The sequence below is a fragment of the Amblyomma mixtum genome, chromosome 9, assembly GCF_055824585.1.
Source record: "Amblyomma mixtum isolate Tamu chromosome 9, ASM5582458v1, whole genome shotgun sequence".
In the NCBI taxonomy this organism is placed as follows: Eukaryota; Metazoa; Arthropoda; class Arachnida; order Ixodida; family Ixodidae; genus Amblyomma; species Amblyomma mixtum.
This window is the reverse complement of record NC_143020.1, coordinates 55,157,882-55,171,503: the sequence shown is the minus strand read 5'-3', so window position 1 is coordinate 55,171,503 and position 13,622 is coordinate 55,157,882. Positions and strand designations below refer to the sequence as shown.

Sequence of the window (13,622 nt, the reverse complement as noted above, 5' to 3'; positions counted from 1 at the left end):
GTATGCTACCTTTTATATCGTAGGAACTAGGTTCGCCGCAGCTGCGCTCGGCGGTGCAATCTCGCAGCTGTTTCGTGTCGGCGAAGTGTACCGGTATGGCAGGTCACAATCCGCCGACATTCGTACAGTTGGCAACCTGGCTTGAAAATACTTTTATGGGTTGTGTGATGTAGCTTATTCTGTCGTGGGACTCAGGGCTGCAAGCTTGGGAAGCTGCTTGCAGCCAGATACAATCAATACTATTAGTGAATGCATTGTCTTTATACAGGGTGACCTCATTAGCCACCACTGTAAAGAATGGATGTGGGTGAGCGACTTATCTGAATGTTTAAATGCTATGAAACGAGGCTGTCAAAGGCGCTCAGCACAGAAGACCACGAAGAATAGGGAAGAATTTCTGCATCAGCTTGACATGGCGGATGAAAGCGGTAAGTTTTAAAAATTCTGCCTTGCCTTCATACGATGCTTTTGGGTTCTCGAAATGGGAATGCCGAGTTATAAATATTTGCTCTTTTCTGCCGAAGAAGAAAAAGAAACCGTCATCTAATATTTAATATTCAGTGTTAAGAGACAGCGTATATCAAGTACTTTTATTTTTAGTGCAGGAGCAGGTGTTATCCTATTGTGTTCAACTAATATGAACTGGGCTGCGATAATTTGGGTCCTCAAAGAGGAACATCTGTTTCTGCTTCTTTCTCAAGGCACTTGGGATCCACCTTGCTAAGTTGTTAATTTCGCAGACATTAAAATCTGCAGAACAGTCTCTACGAAGCTCTCTTGTTATTTTACCCCTAGTACGTGGCTTCAGTTCGAAAGTGATATCCTTCTGGCATGCATATTCCTTTCGTACGTTTTAAACTTTAGCTTTCCATCGTAAAATTTAGCACTGTTGAAAAAATGCAAAAGCCAGGGTATTATAAGGTTTTGTGAGCTGAAATTGGTGAGAAAATGTGTGTGAGCTGATGTGATCAATGAATTCCACCTTGATTAAAGCTCCTGGGGTTGGACACATCGTGGTAGAGTTATGTGAGTTGAGTTTGTGTATGGCTCCAGGCCAGTGCTTTGCCCGACAAAAAGAAATGAATTGAGAGCTGAAATTGAAATAATAACTAGGCATTGATATTGAAATGATGAGAAATGAATAAATATGTGCAACGATGGCAAATTGGGATGCAACCCAACTATATTGCCAATAACTTTAAAAAAATAGGTGACGTACAATAACAGGAAAAGGAAGGAGCTCTAATGAGCGGAGTGAAGAATGGCGAAAAATTTTGAGCTTCACAAAACCTTTCAGCAACCTTGTGCTTTTGATTGACGTGGCAGGAAAAGAGGGTGCAGAAAACAGCTTTTAGTGAGCAATTTCAAGACGTGGTAATTTTGAAAAACATAGAGAAAAAAAACGCCTTTGTAGGCGGAAATAATGGTTTATGCTAAATGTACTCCGTGGCTGTTCTTATGGCCGCTTTGTTGTTGTTGAAAGGAATAAAAGCAGGTAATTATACAGATTTCGCTACTTTCGACGCGTTGAACATCTGGGGCCTGAAGTGAGAAAAGGGTATATTAATTCCGAATGCACAATTGGTTGGAAAAAGTCCGATGCAACAGAACAAGCAATGACTTAGAAGTTATGTCTAAGATAGATAAAAGGAGTACCCTCGTTAGTCCGAAAGTAAAATTTTTTCGGTCCTGATTATTAGTTACACCAAAGCCAAGAAATGTATAGCGGTGAGATGTATGTGCGGAAGGCTTGTAGTATTCGAACTCATTTTAGTAGGTTAGAGACACAAAATTTTCTTAAAAGTATTTTTGCTGTCGAAGGATACGTAGCACACTAGTAAACATTAATCACCGCGTGAAATTCCTCTCCACCCAGTGAATAGTTTTGAATTGAATTCACTCTTCATACAGTTTCGGTATCACTGGGCGATCAATAGCTAACCACCCTGCCTTTCGGTTCATTTTTCTCTCTCTCATTATTACAGCTGTTCGTTGGCTCGCGCAAACTCAGGTTTCTGGAGTACGTTAACACGAGGTTTAGAATGACTTAAATAGACAAGTCAGCAATTCTACTGCAGTTTTTGTATGCCTCCTGTTATCATACTTCTACTTGTAACTTTCTGGAGCAGGTTAACACGAGGTTTAGAATGACTTAAATAGACAAGTCAGCAATTGTACTGCAGCTTTTGTATGCCTCCTGTTTTCATACTTCTACTTGTAACTTTCTGGAGCAGGTTAACACGAGATTTAGAATGACTTAAATAGACAAGTCAGCAATTGTAGTGCAGCTTTTGTATGCCTCATGTTATCATAGTTCTACTTGTAACTTTCTGGAGCAGGTTAACACGAGATTTAGAATGACTTAAAGAGACAAGTAATTGTACTGCAGCTTTTGTATGCCTCATGTTATGATACTTCTACTTGTAACTTTCTGGAGCATGTTAACACGAGATTTAGAATTACTTAAATAGACAAGCCAGCAATTGTGCTGCAGCTTTTGTATGCCTCGTGGTATCATACTTCTACTTGTAACTTTCAGGAGCAGGTTAAAACGTGATTTAGAATGACTTAAATAGACAAGTCAGGAATTTTACTGCAGCTTTGGTATGCCTCATGTTATCATACTTCCACTTGTAACTTTCTGGAGAAGGTTAACACGAGATTTAGAATGACTTAAATAGACAAGTCAGCAATTGTACTGCAGCTTTGGTATGCCTCATGTTATCATACTTCTACTTGCAACTTTCTGGAACAGGTTAACACGTGATTTAGAATGACTTAAATAGACAAATCAGCAATTGTACTGCAGCTTTGGTATGCCTCATGTTATCATACTTCCACTTGTAACTTTCTGGAGAAGGTTAACACGAGATTTAGAATGACTTAAATAGACAAGTCAGGAATTGTACTGCAGCTTTGGTATGCCTCGTGTTATCATACTTCTACTTGTAACTTTCTGGAGCAGGTTAACACGTGATTTAGAATGACTTAAATAGACAAGTCAGCAATTGTGCTGCAGCTTTTGTATGCCTCGTGGTATCATACTTGTACTTGTAACTTTCTGGAGCAGGTTAAAACGTGATTTAGAATGACTTAAATAGACAAGTCAGGAATTGTACTGCAGCTTTGGTATGCCTCATGTTATCATACCTCCACTTGTAACTTTCTGGAGAAGGTTAACACGAGATTTAGAATGACTTAAATAGACAAGTCACTAATTGTACTGCAGCTTTGGTATGCCTCATGTTATCATACTTCCACTTGTAACTTTCTGGAGAAGGTTAACACGAGATTTAGAATGACTTAAATAGACAAGTCAGCAATTGTACTGCAGCTTTGGTATGCCTCGTGGTATCATACTTCTACTTGTAACTTTCTGGAGCAGGCTAACACGTGATTTAGAATGACTTAAATAGACAAGTCAGGAATTGTACTGCAGCTTTGGTATGCCTCATGTTATCATACTTCCACTTGTAACTTTCTGGAGAAGGTTAACACGAGATTTAGAATGACTTAAATAGACAAGCCAGAAATTGTGCTGCAGCTTTTTTATGCCCCGTGGTATCATACTTCTACTTGTAACTTTCTGGAGCAGGTTAAAACGTGATTTAGAATGACTTAAATAGACAAGTCAGGAATTGTACTGCAGCTTTGGTATGCCTCATGTTATCATACTTCCACTTGTAACTTTCTGGAGAAGGTTAACACGAGATTTAGAATGACTTAAATAGACAAGTGAGGAATTGTACTGCAGCTTTGGTATGCCTCATGTTATCATACTTCCACTTGTAACTTTCTGAAAAAGGTTAACACGAGATTTAGAATGACTTAAATAGACAAGTCAGCAATTGTGCTGCAGTTTTTGTATGCCTCGTGGTATCATACTTCTACTTGTAACTTTCTGGAGCAGGTTAAAATGTGATTTAGAATGACTTAAATAGACAAGTCAGGAATTGTACTGCAGCTTTGGTATGCCTCGTGGTATCATACTTCTACTTGTAACTTTCTGGAGCAGGTTAACACGTGATTTAGAATGACTTAAATAGACAAGTCAGGAATTGTACTGCAGCTTTGGTATGCCTCATGTTATCATACTTCCACTTGTAACTTTCTGGAGAAGGTTAACACGAGATTTAGAATGACTTAAATAGACAAGCCAGCAATTGTGCTGCAGCTTTTGTATGCCTCGTGGTATCATACTTCTACTTGTAACTTTCTGGAGCAGGTTAAAACGTGATTTAGAATGACTTAAATAGACAAGTCAGGAATTGTACTGCAGCTTTGGTATGCCTCATGTTATCATACTTCCACTTGTAACTTTCTGGAGAAGGTTAACACGAGATTTAGAATGACTTAAATAGACAAGTCAGCAATTGTACTGCAGCTTTTGTATGCCTCGTGTTATCATACTTCTACTTGTAACTTTCTGGAGCAGGTTAACACGTGATTTAGAATGACTTAAATAGACAAGTCAACAATTGTACTGCAGCTTTTGTATGCCTTATGTTATCATACTTCTACTTGTAACTTTCTGGAGCAGGTTAACACGAGATTTAGAATGACTTAAATAGACAAGTCAGCAATTGTACTGCAGCTTTTGTATACCTCATGTTATCCTACTTCTACTTGTAACTTTCTGAAGCAGGTTAACACGAGATTTAGAATGACTTAAATAGAGAAGTCAGCAACTGTACTGCAGCTTTTGTAGGCCTCATGTTATAATACTTCTAATTGTAACTTTCTGGAGCAGGTTAACACGAGATTTAGAATGACTTAAATAGACAAGTCAGCAATTGTACCGCAGCTTTTGTATGCCTCATGTTATCATACTTCTACTTGTAACGTCCCAACAAATGCTAGGCTACGAAAAACTAGTCCAAAACAAATCGAATGGCAAACTATCTATTAAGAAATAGCGAATCCCATGTCCCAGCCCACGCTTAGGCATCATTTCAAGGCAGGAACACACGAAGAAACATTTCACGCATGCCTCCGTTTAAATTAAGTGTTAAGGGCCCTCTGTCATGTGGGGCACCAGGAGGATGTAGCGTCAATATAGAATCGTTGGTCAGTTCTGCAGGATGTTCCTTTTTCGTTTTAAAGAAATGTTCAACCATTATGAGAGACCGTTGAAAACATGCTGCAGTTGGCTCTTTTGCAGGCACCTCTTACGGTCATCTGAGGAGAGACATGGGTCTGTTCAGCGCTATTGCTGTTGTGGCGGGCAACTGCATTGGTGAGTAAGAGAAGAGACATCTGGGCTAGTTGGTACGGTGACGTAAATAAACAGTGCTAAAGACGAGTCTGAAGAGCTCGTCCTGTTTGCTCTTCGTACTCGTCTTTAGCACTGTTTATTCTTTATGGTGAGTAAGCCTTGACAATACCGTCAAGTCGTAGAGACGCTGAGAAAATTCGAGAAGCCTGTGAAACTTTTAAGGGAAACCATTTAGTGGAACATTTTTCTTCGCTGAGAACAAATAGTATCACGACTGTGTATCAATGAACTAGCACTGACGCTCACATTCATAACCGACTGAATACGGCTCAAGGCAGAACCCTGCTTTATTATAGCATTGATCACTTCGCGTTGCTGGACATATTTAATACTTAGCGGTGGAACCTTCATGACCAATGCGGCACAAACGTGGTGTGACAACGTTAGTGGCTTCTGCACCAATACGGAGGGATCAAGCATGAGTCTTCATGAAGAACCTCATCGAAAAGCATACATAGCCTAAACGTTTTCTTCTACTGAGTTTATGTACACATAGATTAAAGAGAAGAAACAGACGCAGCGCTCCTCTTCTACAACATAAAGTTATAACTTTGCGCACGTGGTCCCTGGTACGAGGGCTTACAGCAAGCACATTCTGTTCCTAGCGGGACGTCTTTTTTACATGCGTGACAAATGACCGTATTTTTTCCCCGTGCTTTGAAATAGTGCAGCGAGCCACATCAGCAAGACGCAGCTGCGCTCACAGAGGAAAATGTAGCTCTCTCAAACAAGCCTTTCTGCACTATAGGGGGTGTTCACGTCGCCATACTTCAGTGCGCCGCAGTGAAGAGTGCCATGTTCAAGCTAGTTTTAGTCAGGATATTTTCCACGTGGCATAGGAGGCCAGTGTTTCCTAAAACATACTCTCTACATATACCATTCCACCACAACTAAGTGTGTCTATGGTAGAAGGGGAAAAAAAAGTGGTGCAGTCATGACTACCGCACCGTCACTGTAGAAGAGAAAGAATGATCTAGTAGTTCATAAAAGCAAGTTTCTCGCGACTAAGTGACGTCCTCTATATCTTTGGCCGGTTTAAAACGTTCATTTCAAAAAGCAGCAATGAAGTTTTGCGGATTGCACTTTTTACCCAAAATATCAGGTGTCTACTCCCTGTTCGTTTTTCTCGTTAGTAATGCTTGTGGATTTACGTCGTTAAACATCAGACTCGACGTGAAAACTTCCTTCCTTTACAGCAACTCTTAGCTTAGTTTTCATCACTGTCCACTTACCTGGCTCACTTTATCTTTCGTTGTTTCCAACGGCTCATCCGAAGAATACATGCGTCCGCTCCGTTCCTTCCAACATGGTTCTAATGAATAATCGGACGGTGACGGCAGGATCGCCTACTACAGTTCACGTTTGTTGGACCAATCCAGAAGTGGACATCCCTCTTCAATGGGCTTTCTTACAAGACGGCCAGCGCATATGAATGCCCCATATATAACCAGGGATTCTGCACCCGATCCTTGCCTAGAGACTTAGAAGATTCTCTCTACTGCGGAAGCGGCGACTGAGCCTATTCTTCACTAGGCCAATACGGATATTTTTACTGATGGTCAGGTCTCCTTTCGTGTCTTGATAGAACTGGCTTCCGGTGTCCGGCATAAAAGATCATGTGTTCCGCACCGAATTGTCCCCCTTTTTAGCAGGTTTGCTGTGAGTGGAATCTTTTGCACTGCAACAATGCAGCGTACGAGGTGCCATATTTCAGTAGGCGCACTGCTTCACTGTGACGTGCAATTGAGCACCCAAGATTCCGTTACCTCTCCGATACCAGCCCCCTTGAATGAAGCGCTCCTTTAAACATAGGTACTTCTGGCACAGATGTCTGAAAAAGACTGTAGGGGTTGGCTAGTACGTGCATTGCTATTTTATAACAGCCCTAGTGTCACGGGGAGCGTAATACACTCTCGGGCATAGGAGAAGGACCGATGAGCGGCTACGCTCTCTTCCTTTCAGTTGGTGGAGTGCTTTAGTGGAATTGCTAGGAAATAAATATTTAACTTTGACAACATTCTTCGTAGTTTGAAATATGCTTAAGGTGTACTGCAGTACGTCTTTTGCTGTGAGAAATGGAACATTGCTCGGTCATATTTTCCGGTGGAGTAACGCAACGTGGAACACCTTGAATGCGCGATTTCAGTGAACTCTCCCATTCTTTGCGGGTGCAAGAAAGCATGCTATTGAACAAGGTTCTTCGCGTTGCATTCGCAAAGAGTCCATGAAACCTTAGACGCGTGGTAGCGAAGCATCTTCTGAGGTACCTAGCCGACACCGGCTTTCTGGTGCAGTTGTGGTACATATATCTTTTTTGGCACTATGGGACAGGGTAAGCAATTGCCGGTATAAATAATTAGACTAATCTACCCCACGCAAATACATCACTGGCACCAACCACCCTGCAGCCTGTTCTCCAGATTTCGTGAACCTTTGATTCCACGCCATAGCCATGATTGTCACCTGATAGTTTTGCAGATAAACTGCTACCTAGTGATTGTGGTTCCTAATAAAACATATCGTTTACATTCCAGGCTAGAGAAAGTCCTGAGCCTGTAAGACTTCTTTTATTATTGATTTTGCTGAACGTCGCGGAAAACGTGGCTGTTCTATTTGAAGGTTTATTTCGCCAACAGTTTCGGGAATGGTATTCTTTTCTTGAAGGCAGGCTTACGTAATTCAATTCCACACTTATAAAAGAACACTACAAGCTAGGAAGTGTGATCGCCGCAGTGGCAACAGACTTGAGTGTGAGAGGAATGTACCGTATACAAAAACGCTGAACAGATTTCACAGCGGTCATGGCTGAAAAAAGGCCCATTCACACACCCGAGTCGCGAAGGCAGCGCGGCCGGCTATTGCTTGCGTCTTGGAAGCCCCGTGCTCCTTTATTGGGCATAGGCGCTTTCGTAGTGGCCTGTATACTGTGCTCGACTGCGTGACTGTGACTGCTGTGTCCTTGACTGTGTTGTGACTTTGGTTTTATCTTGTTTTGCTTTGATTATGTTTTTATTTTTCTGATTTTCGTTGTGGCCGGCAGTCGGTGCTTGGTTATGACTTTTACTGCGACCATAACTAAGCTGTGACTTCAGTTTTCTCTCTTTCATTTTTATTTATTTCATGAACTGCACGCTGTGCTTTGGCTGCCTGCCTGTGACTGTAAATTTTACTGTTGATGTGCATTTTGTATCCTCTTCTCCTGAGTTTTTTTTTGCTGCTCTGTTTTTCTCTTTAAATTTTATTTTCTTCTCTGGAGTATTTACTTCTTTTTCAGTTATCTTTAATTGGCGTTAAGCCTAGCAAAGCTTTGCGGAACCGGGCACTCTCTCTCTTTTATGTTTTTTTTACCTTTTCTGAGAGGACTAATAAAAGGGTAAAAGGTGTACAATAAGGAGTGCTAGCGTAAAAGGGGAGTGCCTGCGCTGCAGAAGGATGTCCTGCAGGAAACGCGTTCGGCTGACACCGATGTGCACTTGTTAAACGCCGCAACGGTCACCTTGGCCGTACCACCTATGTATTTTATATCCTTTTTGTTCTTTCGATGCTCCAGTTAGGTTGTTTACGAGATAGCCCGGCGTCCTTCTTCCTATAAATATACTAGCCGCGGTTAAAACCGCGTAGGGCACCGCGCTTTCTATAAAAAGGTGACGTTTACCGGGAAGTTAACGGCACAACTAAACTGGAAGGCGCGGGGAGAAAAAAGAAACAAACGTTCGGAGAGAAAGCGGAAGGGGCAAGATTAGGAAAAAAAAAGTAAGAAAATGTGGCACCAAACAAATATACAACGATCACTATATATAGAAAACGCTTGAGCGAGTACTGGTTTCGAAATTAGAATGACCCCACAAGGTGAATCACTCTGAGAATATTTATGCCTTGCCGATGCCAGACATACCAAATATATATAAAATGGTGGAATAAAATTACAAAATGCATCGGTAGAAAAGCACAAAATTTGAAAACGCAAAAAAATGTTATAAAATGCGCTCAACAGAAAAAATGAAAGACAAATGAAAACTTTAGCTTTGCGGATCACGGAGCCGCCGCATGGTTTAAGTTGGCTAGATGATAGAGAGAACCCATGTGTCCTGTCTGAAGAGAACTTGGATGTTGGCCAGACGTTGGACGAAGAAAATTCCTGAGAAAAGCAGTTACTGGCAGCAAGCTGGAGAAGTTGGTTACTTATCTGCTGAAAATTCTGACTTATTTGCCCATAGTTTACTCTCTGTCAAGTGCGCCCTCAGAGGAAAAAAATACTCCTTTAGATTCAATATTATGTCTTTTGATCATTGTTCATACAAGGCACACATTGCTTCGCACTTATTTGTTCAAGCGGTAACGACGATCCAATACAACATTAGGCCGCAATACATTACGTTCTGAAAATGCCAATTAACACGGCGCTATACTACTACTAATATTGTCTGGCACTGGAATTTAATTAGTTTCTTGTTCATAACTTTTACCGGCGGGCAGTCACTATCACTCTCGCTGGTCATGGTTCCAGCATAAGAAGCATAAAACCGACGCATGCGCTAAATGAATAATTCTTGCTAAAAATCGTCTGCAAACTGTTGCAGAACCGAGGGCCTAGAGCGCCTGTTCTTTGTTGCACCAAAATAAACTTGATCCATTAAATTCAGTTGTCGGCGCCTTAACGTGGAGATTATGCCGGTCTCGAACCTCGTATACAGTGCTGCCAAGCCTCTCTTCATCTTCATCTTTTATATCCCTAGTTTTTCTCATTCATTTAATTTATTCATTTTTCTACTTCTTTTTTATTCTTCTGTTCTATTATTCTAAATTATTTTCTTTTCTGCTTTATCTTCTACCTTCCTTTTTCATGTTCTCATTACGCACTCTGGCTTGGTTCAGCAGAGATTTTGACGATTGCCGCGTGTTTTCAAAGAAAAGAGTGGTGCTCGAGACGGCAAGCAACACTGGTAGTATATTTTTAAATAAGTGGTGCCGAAGCTGTCTGGTCCGCGAACCTAACGCAAAAAACTAGAGTCAAAACAAAAAAATAACTCTCATAGCACAGTCACATTTGGCTTTCCGGGGTCCTACATGTGTGTTTCGATCGCCACTGGGGCGCGTCTCCGGTATGCGTTTACGGATACATGATCCGAGCGCACTCTCAGATCCGCCGGATTATCGTGGCTGAAGCCCTCGGCAGCGCCGACAGCCGCGCCTAAGCCCCAACGGACATATTAAGACCTTTAATGGCACATACTCGCGGCCATCACTGTTCGTCCGTCCAGTATACATCTAAAGTGAAAGTCAACTAGTCCTCACCAGTCAAAAGTCATGGCTAGCTAGTCATTAAGCAATCATAATTAGCCATGACCGGTTAGTGACTGGTTAGTCATGACTAGTAAGTCATGACTTGTCATTAATGGTTGGCTAGTCATGATTATCATGACGGGTTAATCGCGACAGTTTCGTCATGTCGAGTTAGTCATTAACCAGTCATGACTAGTTAGTCAAGAAATGAGTCATGAATGAGTCATGAACTAATTAGTCATGACTAACTATTCATTAACCGGGCATCAACTAATTAGTCATAACTAGTTAGTCATTAACCAATAATGCCTAGTTAGTAATTAACCAAATCATGGCTAGTTAGTCATGAGTTATGACTAATTAGTCATGCCTTGCCAATACAAGTCACCCCATAGCCGCCTCATGTGCGCCTACGGCGGTGCAGCCAAAGTTGCGTGGCGATTTTATGTTGTATGTTCTGGTTTTTGCTCTGTTCGCTATCTGTTTCTTTTGCAATGTACTTGTCATTTTTATCAATATGTTGGTACCCCACTCCTGCCTAAGGCCTGTAACACAGGCCGGCAGTATTTGCTAAATAAATAAATAAATAAATAAATAAATAAATAAAAGAATGGCTTTCGCCTCGCGCTCTTTAGATCATCAGTGCACCCCCAATTTTTGTTTGGGAAAGCCGCTGCAAAATGGTCATTTAGTGCCTGTGAAGCCATCTGTCGCCAAATAAAAAAATACCTTGCACGAGAACCACTCACCTTAAGCAGGGCACAGAGTGACAGAAAGCCCATGACAAGGTCGACTGGTTAGAAGTCAGAAACGACAGTCGCATTATGCCGAGCCTGGCTTGTTCAAGTATGACAGGAGGTTAACATTCCTTTCGTGTTTCCGTCCCATATTTCTGTCAGTCTTCACACTTGTTCTCTTGTCTCTTCTCTGCATTAGACATTTCCATGCCAACTGTTTCTGTGTTTGCCTGTCAGATGCTATCGTTTTAAGAGCTGTTGCATGGTACTAGGATCCGTCACCCTCGCTCTCAACTGTTTTGAGATTGCTAGGATCATACTTCTTCCCTTTTTCTGTGCCTTTATACTGGCTAAACTACATTATGTAAACCTGCTTTTATGAAAAGGGTATGATTCCCGGAACTACTGGCGACATGAACTTGAATTAGTAACAGTCGTTTTAAGACAGATTTACATGACGCAGTGCCGTTAGAAGGCACCGAATAGTACAGGAGGTATGCTCCCCGCAATCGCAACGCACTTGCGAATACCTCGCCTTCTCTCTGTTTCTCTCTTAATATACCGGGTGTCCCAGCTAAATGTAACCAAACTTTTAAAAATAGCGAAGTGTCCTAGTCCAGTGAAACCAACTCAGGGTTGCTCATAGTCGCGTGGCCTAGTCTTGGGGATTTTTTCGCTCTTCAAAGTTAATTAATTAGTTCAGTTTAATTAGCTAACTTTTTAATTAATAACTTCAGGAAGAAAGTGTCAATGCAAAAGTTTTAGATCACCTCGAAAAACCGCTAGTAGTGCAGTTTCCGTCAAATTACGATTTACGTAGCTTAATTTATTGGCCTTAAAAGAAAGTTGTCACGTGACCAGCTGCTCGCTCACTTCTCTGCCCCAATGTGCACCCAAAGTCTCATCGAGGAGAGGATTTCCGAAAAAATGTATTTTACTCTTTAAGGCGTGTCTTGGGACGTTGAAGTGGCAGAGTTGTCATGTGGAAGCTTTTTATTATTGTGCGGGTTATGGTTAAAGGCCGGTAAAAAAACTACTTTACGTAAATATTACTTTGCTGCAAATGTCTCAGTAAGCTGTTTCTGAAAGCGGTGTACAACTTTTCCATTCAAACTTTGTTCCTCAAGTCAATAATTAAAAAGTTAGTTAATTACGCTTAACTAATTAGTCAACCTTGAAGAACGAAAAAAATACTGCAGACTAGGTCACGGGACTCTAAACAACCCTCATCTGGTTTCAGACGGCTAGGACACCCCGTGTTTTTTAAAAGCTTGGTCACATTTAGCTGGGACAACTGGTATATATATATATATATATATATATATATATATATATATATATATATATATATATATATATATATATATATATATATATATATATATATATATATATATATATATATATATATATATATATATATATATATATATATATATATATATATATATATATATAATAGCCGCCGCGGTGGCTCAGTGGCTATGGTGCTCGGCTGCTGGTCCGAAAGACGCGGGTTCGATCCCGGCCGCGGCGGCTGAATTTCTTTGGAGGAGAAATTCGAGGCCCGTGTACTGTGCGATGTCAGTGCACGTTATAGAACCCCCGGTGGTGGAAATTTCCGGAGCCCTCCACTACGGCGTCTCTCATAGCCTCAGTCGCTTTGGGACGTTAAACCCCATAAACCAAACCAAACTATATATATATATATATATATACTGTATGTAGTTTCCTTGCACGTGTACGTATTGTCGGCTCCGCATTATCGTCTATAATGTTGTTTTGCCAGGTGCCTTGGTTTCCTTTCTATTTTGAGTGATTTGTAATGCCCACTCTCGCATGTGTGTGCTTCGCAGTATATTTAGCAACGTAAGTTCGCCAGGTTTTTTTGTTTTCTTATTTTTAGATGATTTGTGACGCGCACGTTCACGTACATGTCACTGCACGATTGCGACCTCATTTTAGCCTTGTGTCATTTTTAGAGGTTCATTATCAATACAGCTGATACTGATAGCCTCAGCGTATAAATACAGGACAGTGCCTGTAACCAAGTTTTTCTGATGAAGGCCGATTGCGCGATCGTAACGTCAAATATTATTTCTTTATCACGTGTGACGTTTCTGAAGTTTGTTCTCAACGAACAGCGCGTCCGAATTTCGTTAGAAAAGCTGGATTAGAGGCAGTATTCTCTATTTATATGCAACCCTTTATGTACATACATAAATATATATATATATATATATATATATATATATATATTGTGAAAACATGAAGTACTTGACTGCTTACAAGTGTATATAGCGAAGTATTCGCTTCGTTAAAGGAAA

General features: G+C 40.9%; 1 protein-coding gene across 1 annotated transcript in view; it reads left to right on the top strand.

The window, feature by feature from the left end:
• The first annotated feature begins 412 nt into the window (after nucleotides 1-412).
• Nucleotides 413-13,622, top strand: part of LOC149329096 (Y+L amino acid transporter 2-like) — a 30,023-nt gene continuing 16,813 nt past the window's right edge. Inside the window, exons 1-2 of the mRNA XM_089562116.1 lie at nucleotides 413-428; nucleotides 5,162-5,236. Coding sequence (XP_089418242.1) covers nucleotides 413-428; nucleotides 5,162-5,236 — 91 coding nt within the window. The remainder of the gene's footprint in view (nucleotides 429-5,161; nucleotides 5,237-13,622) is intronic.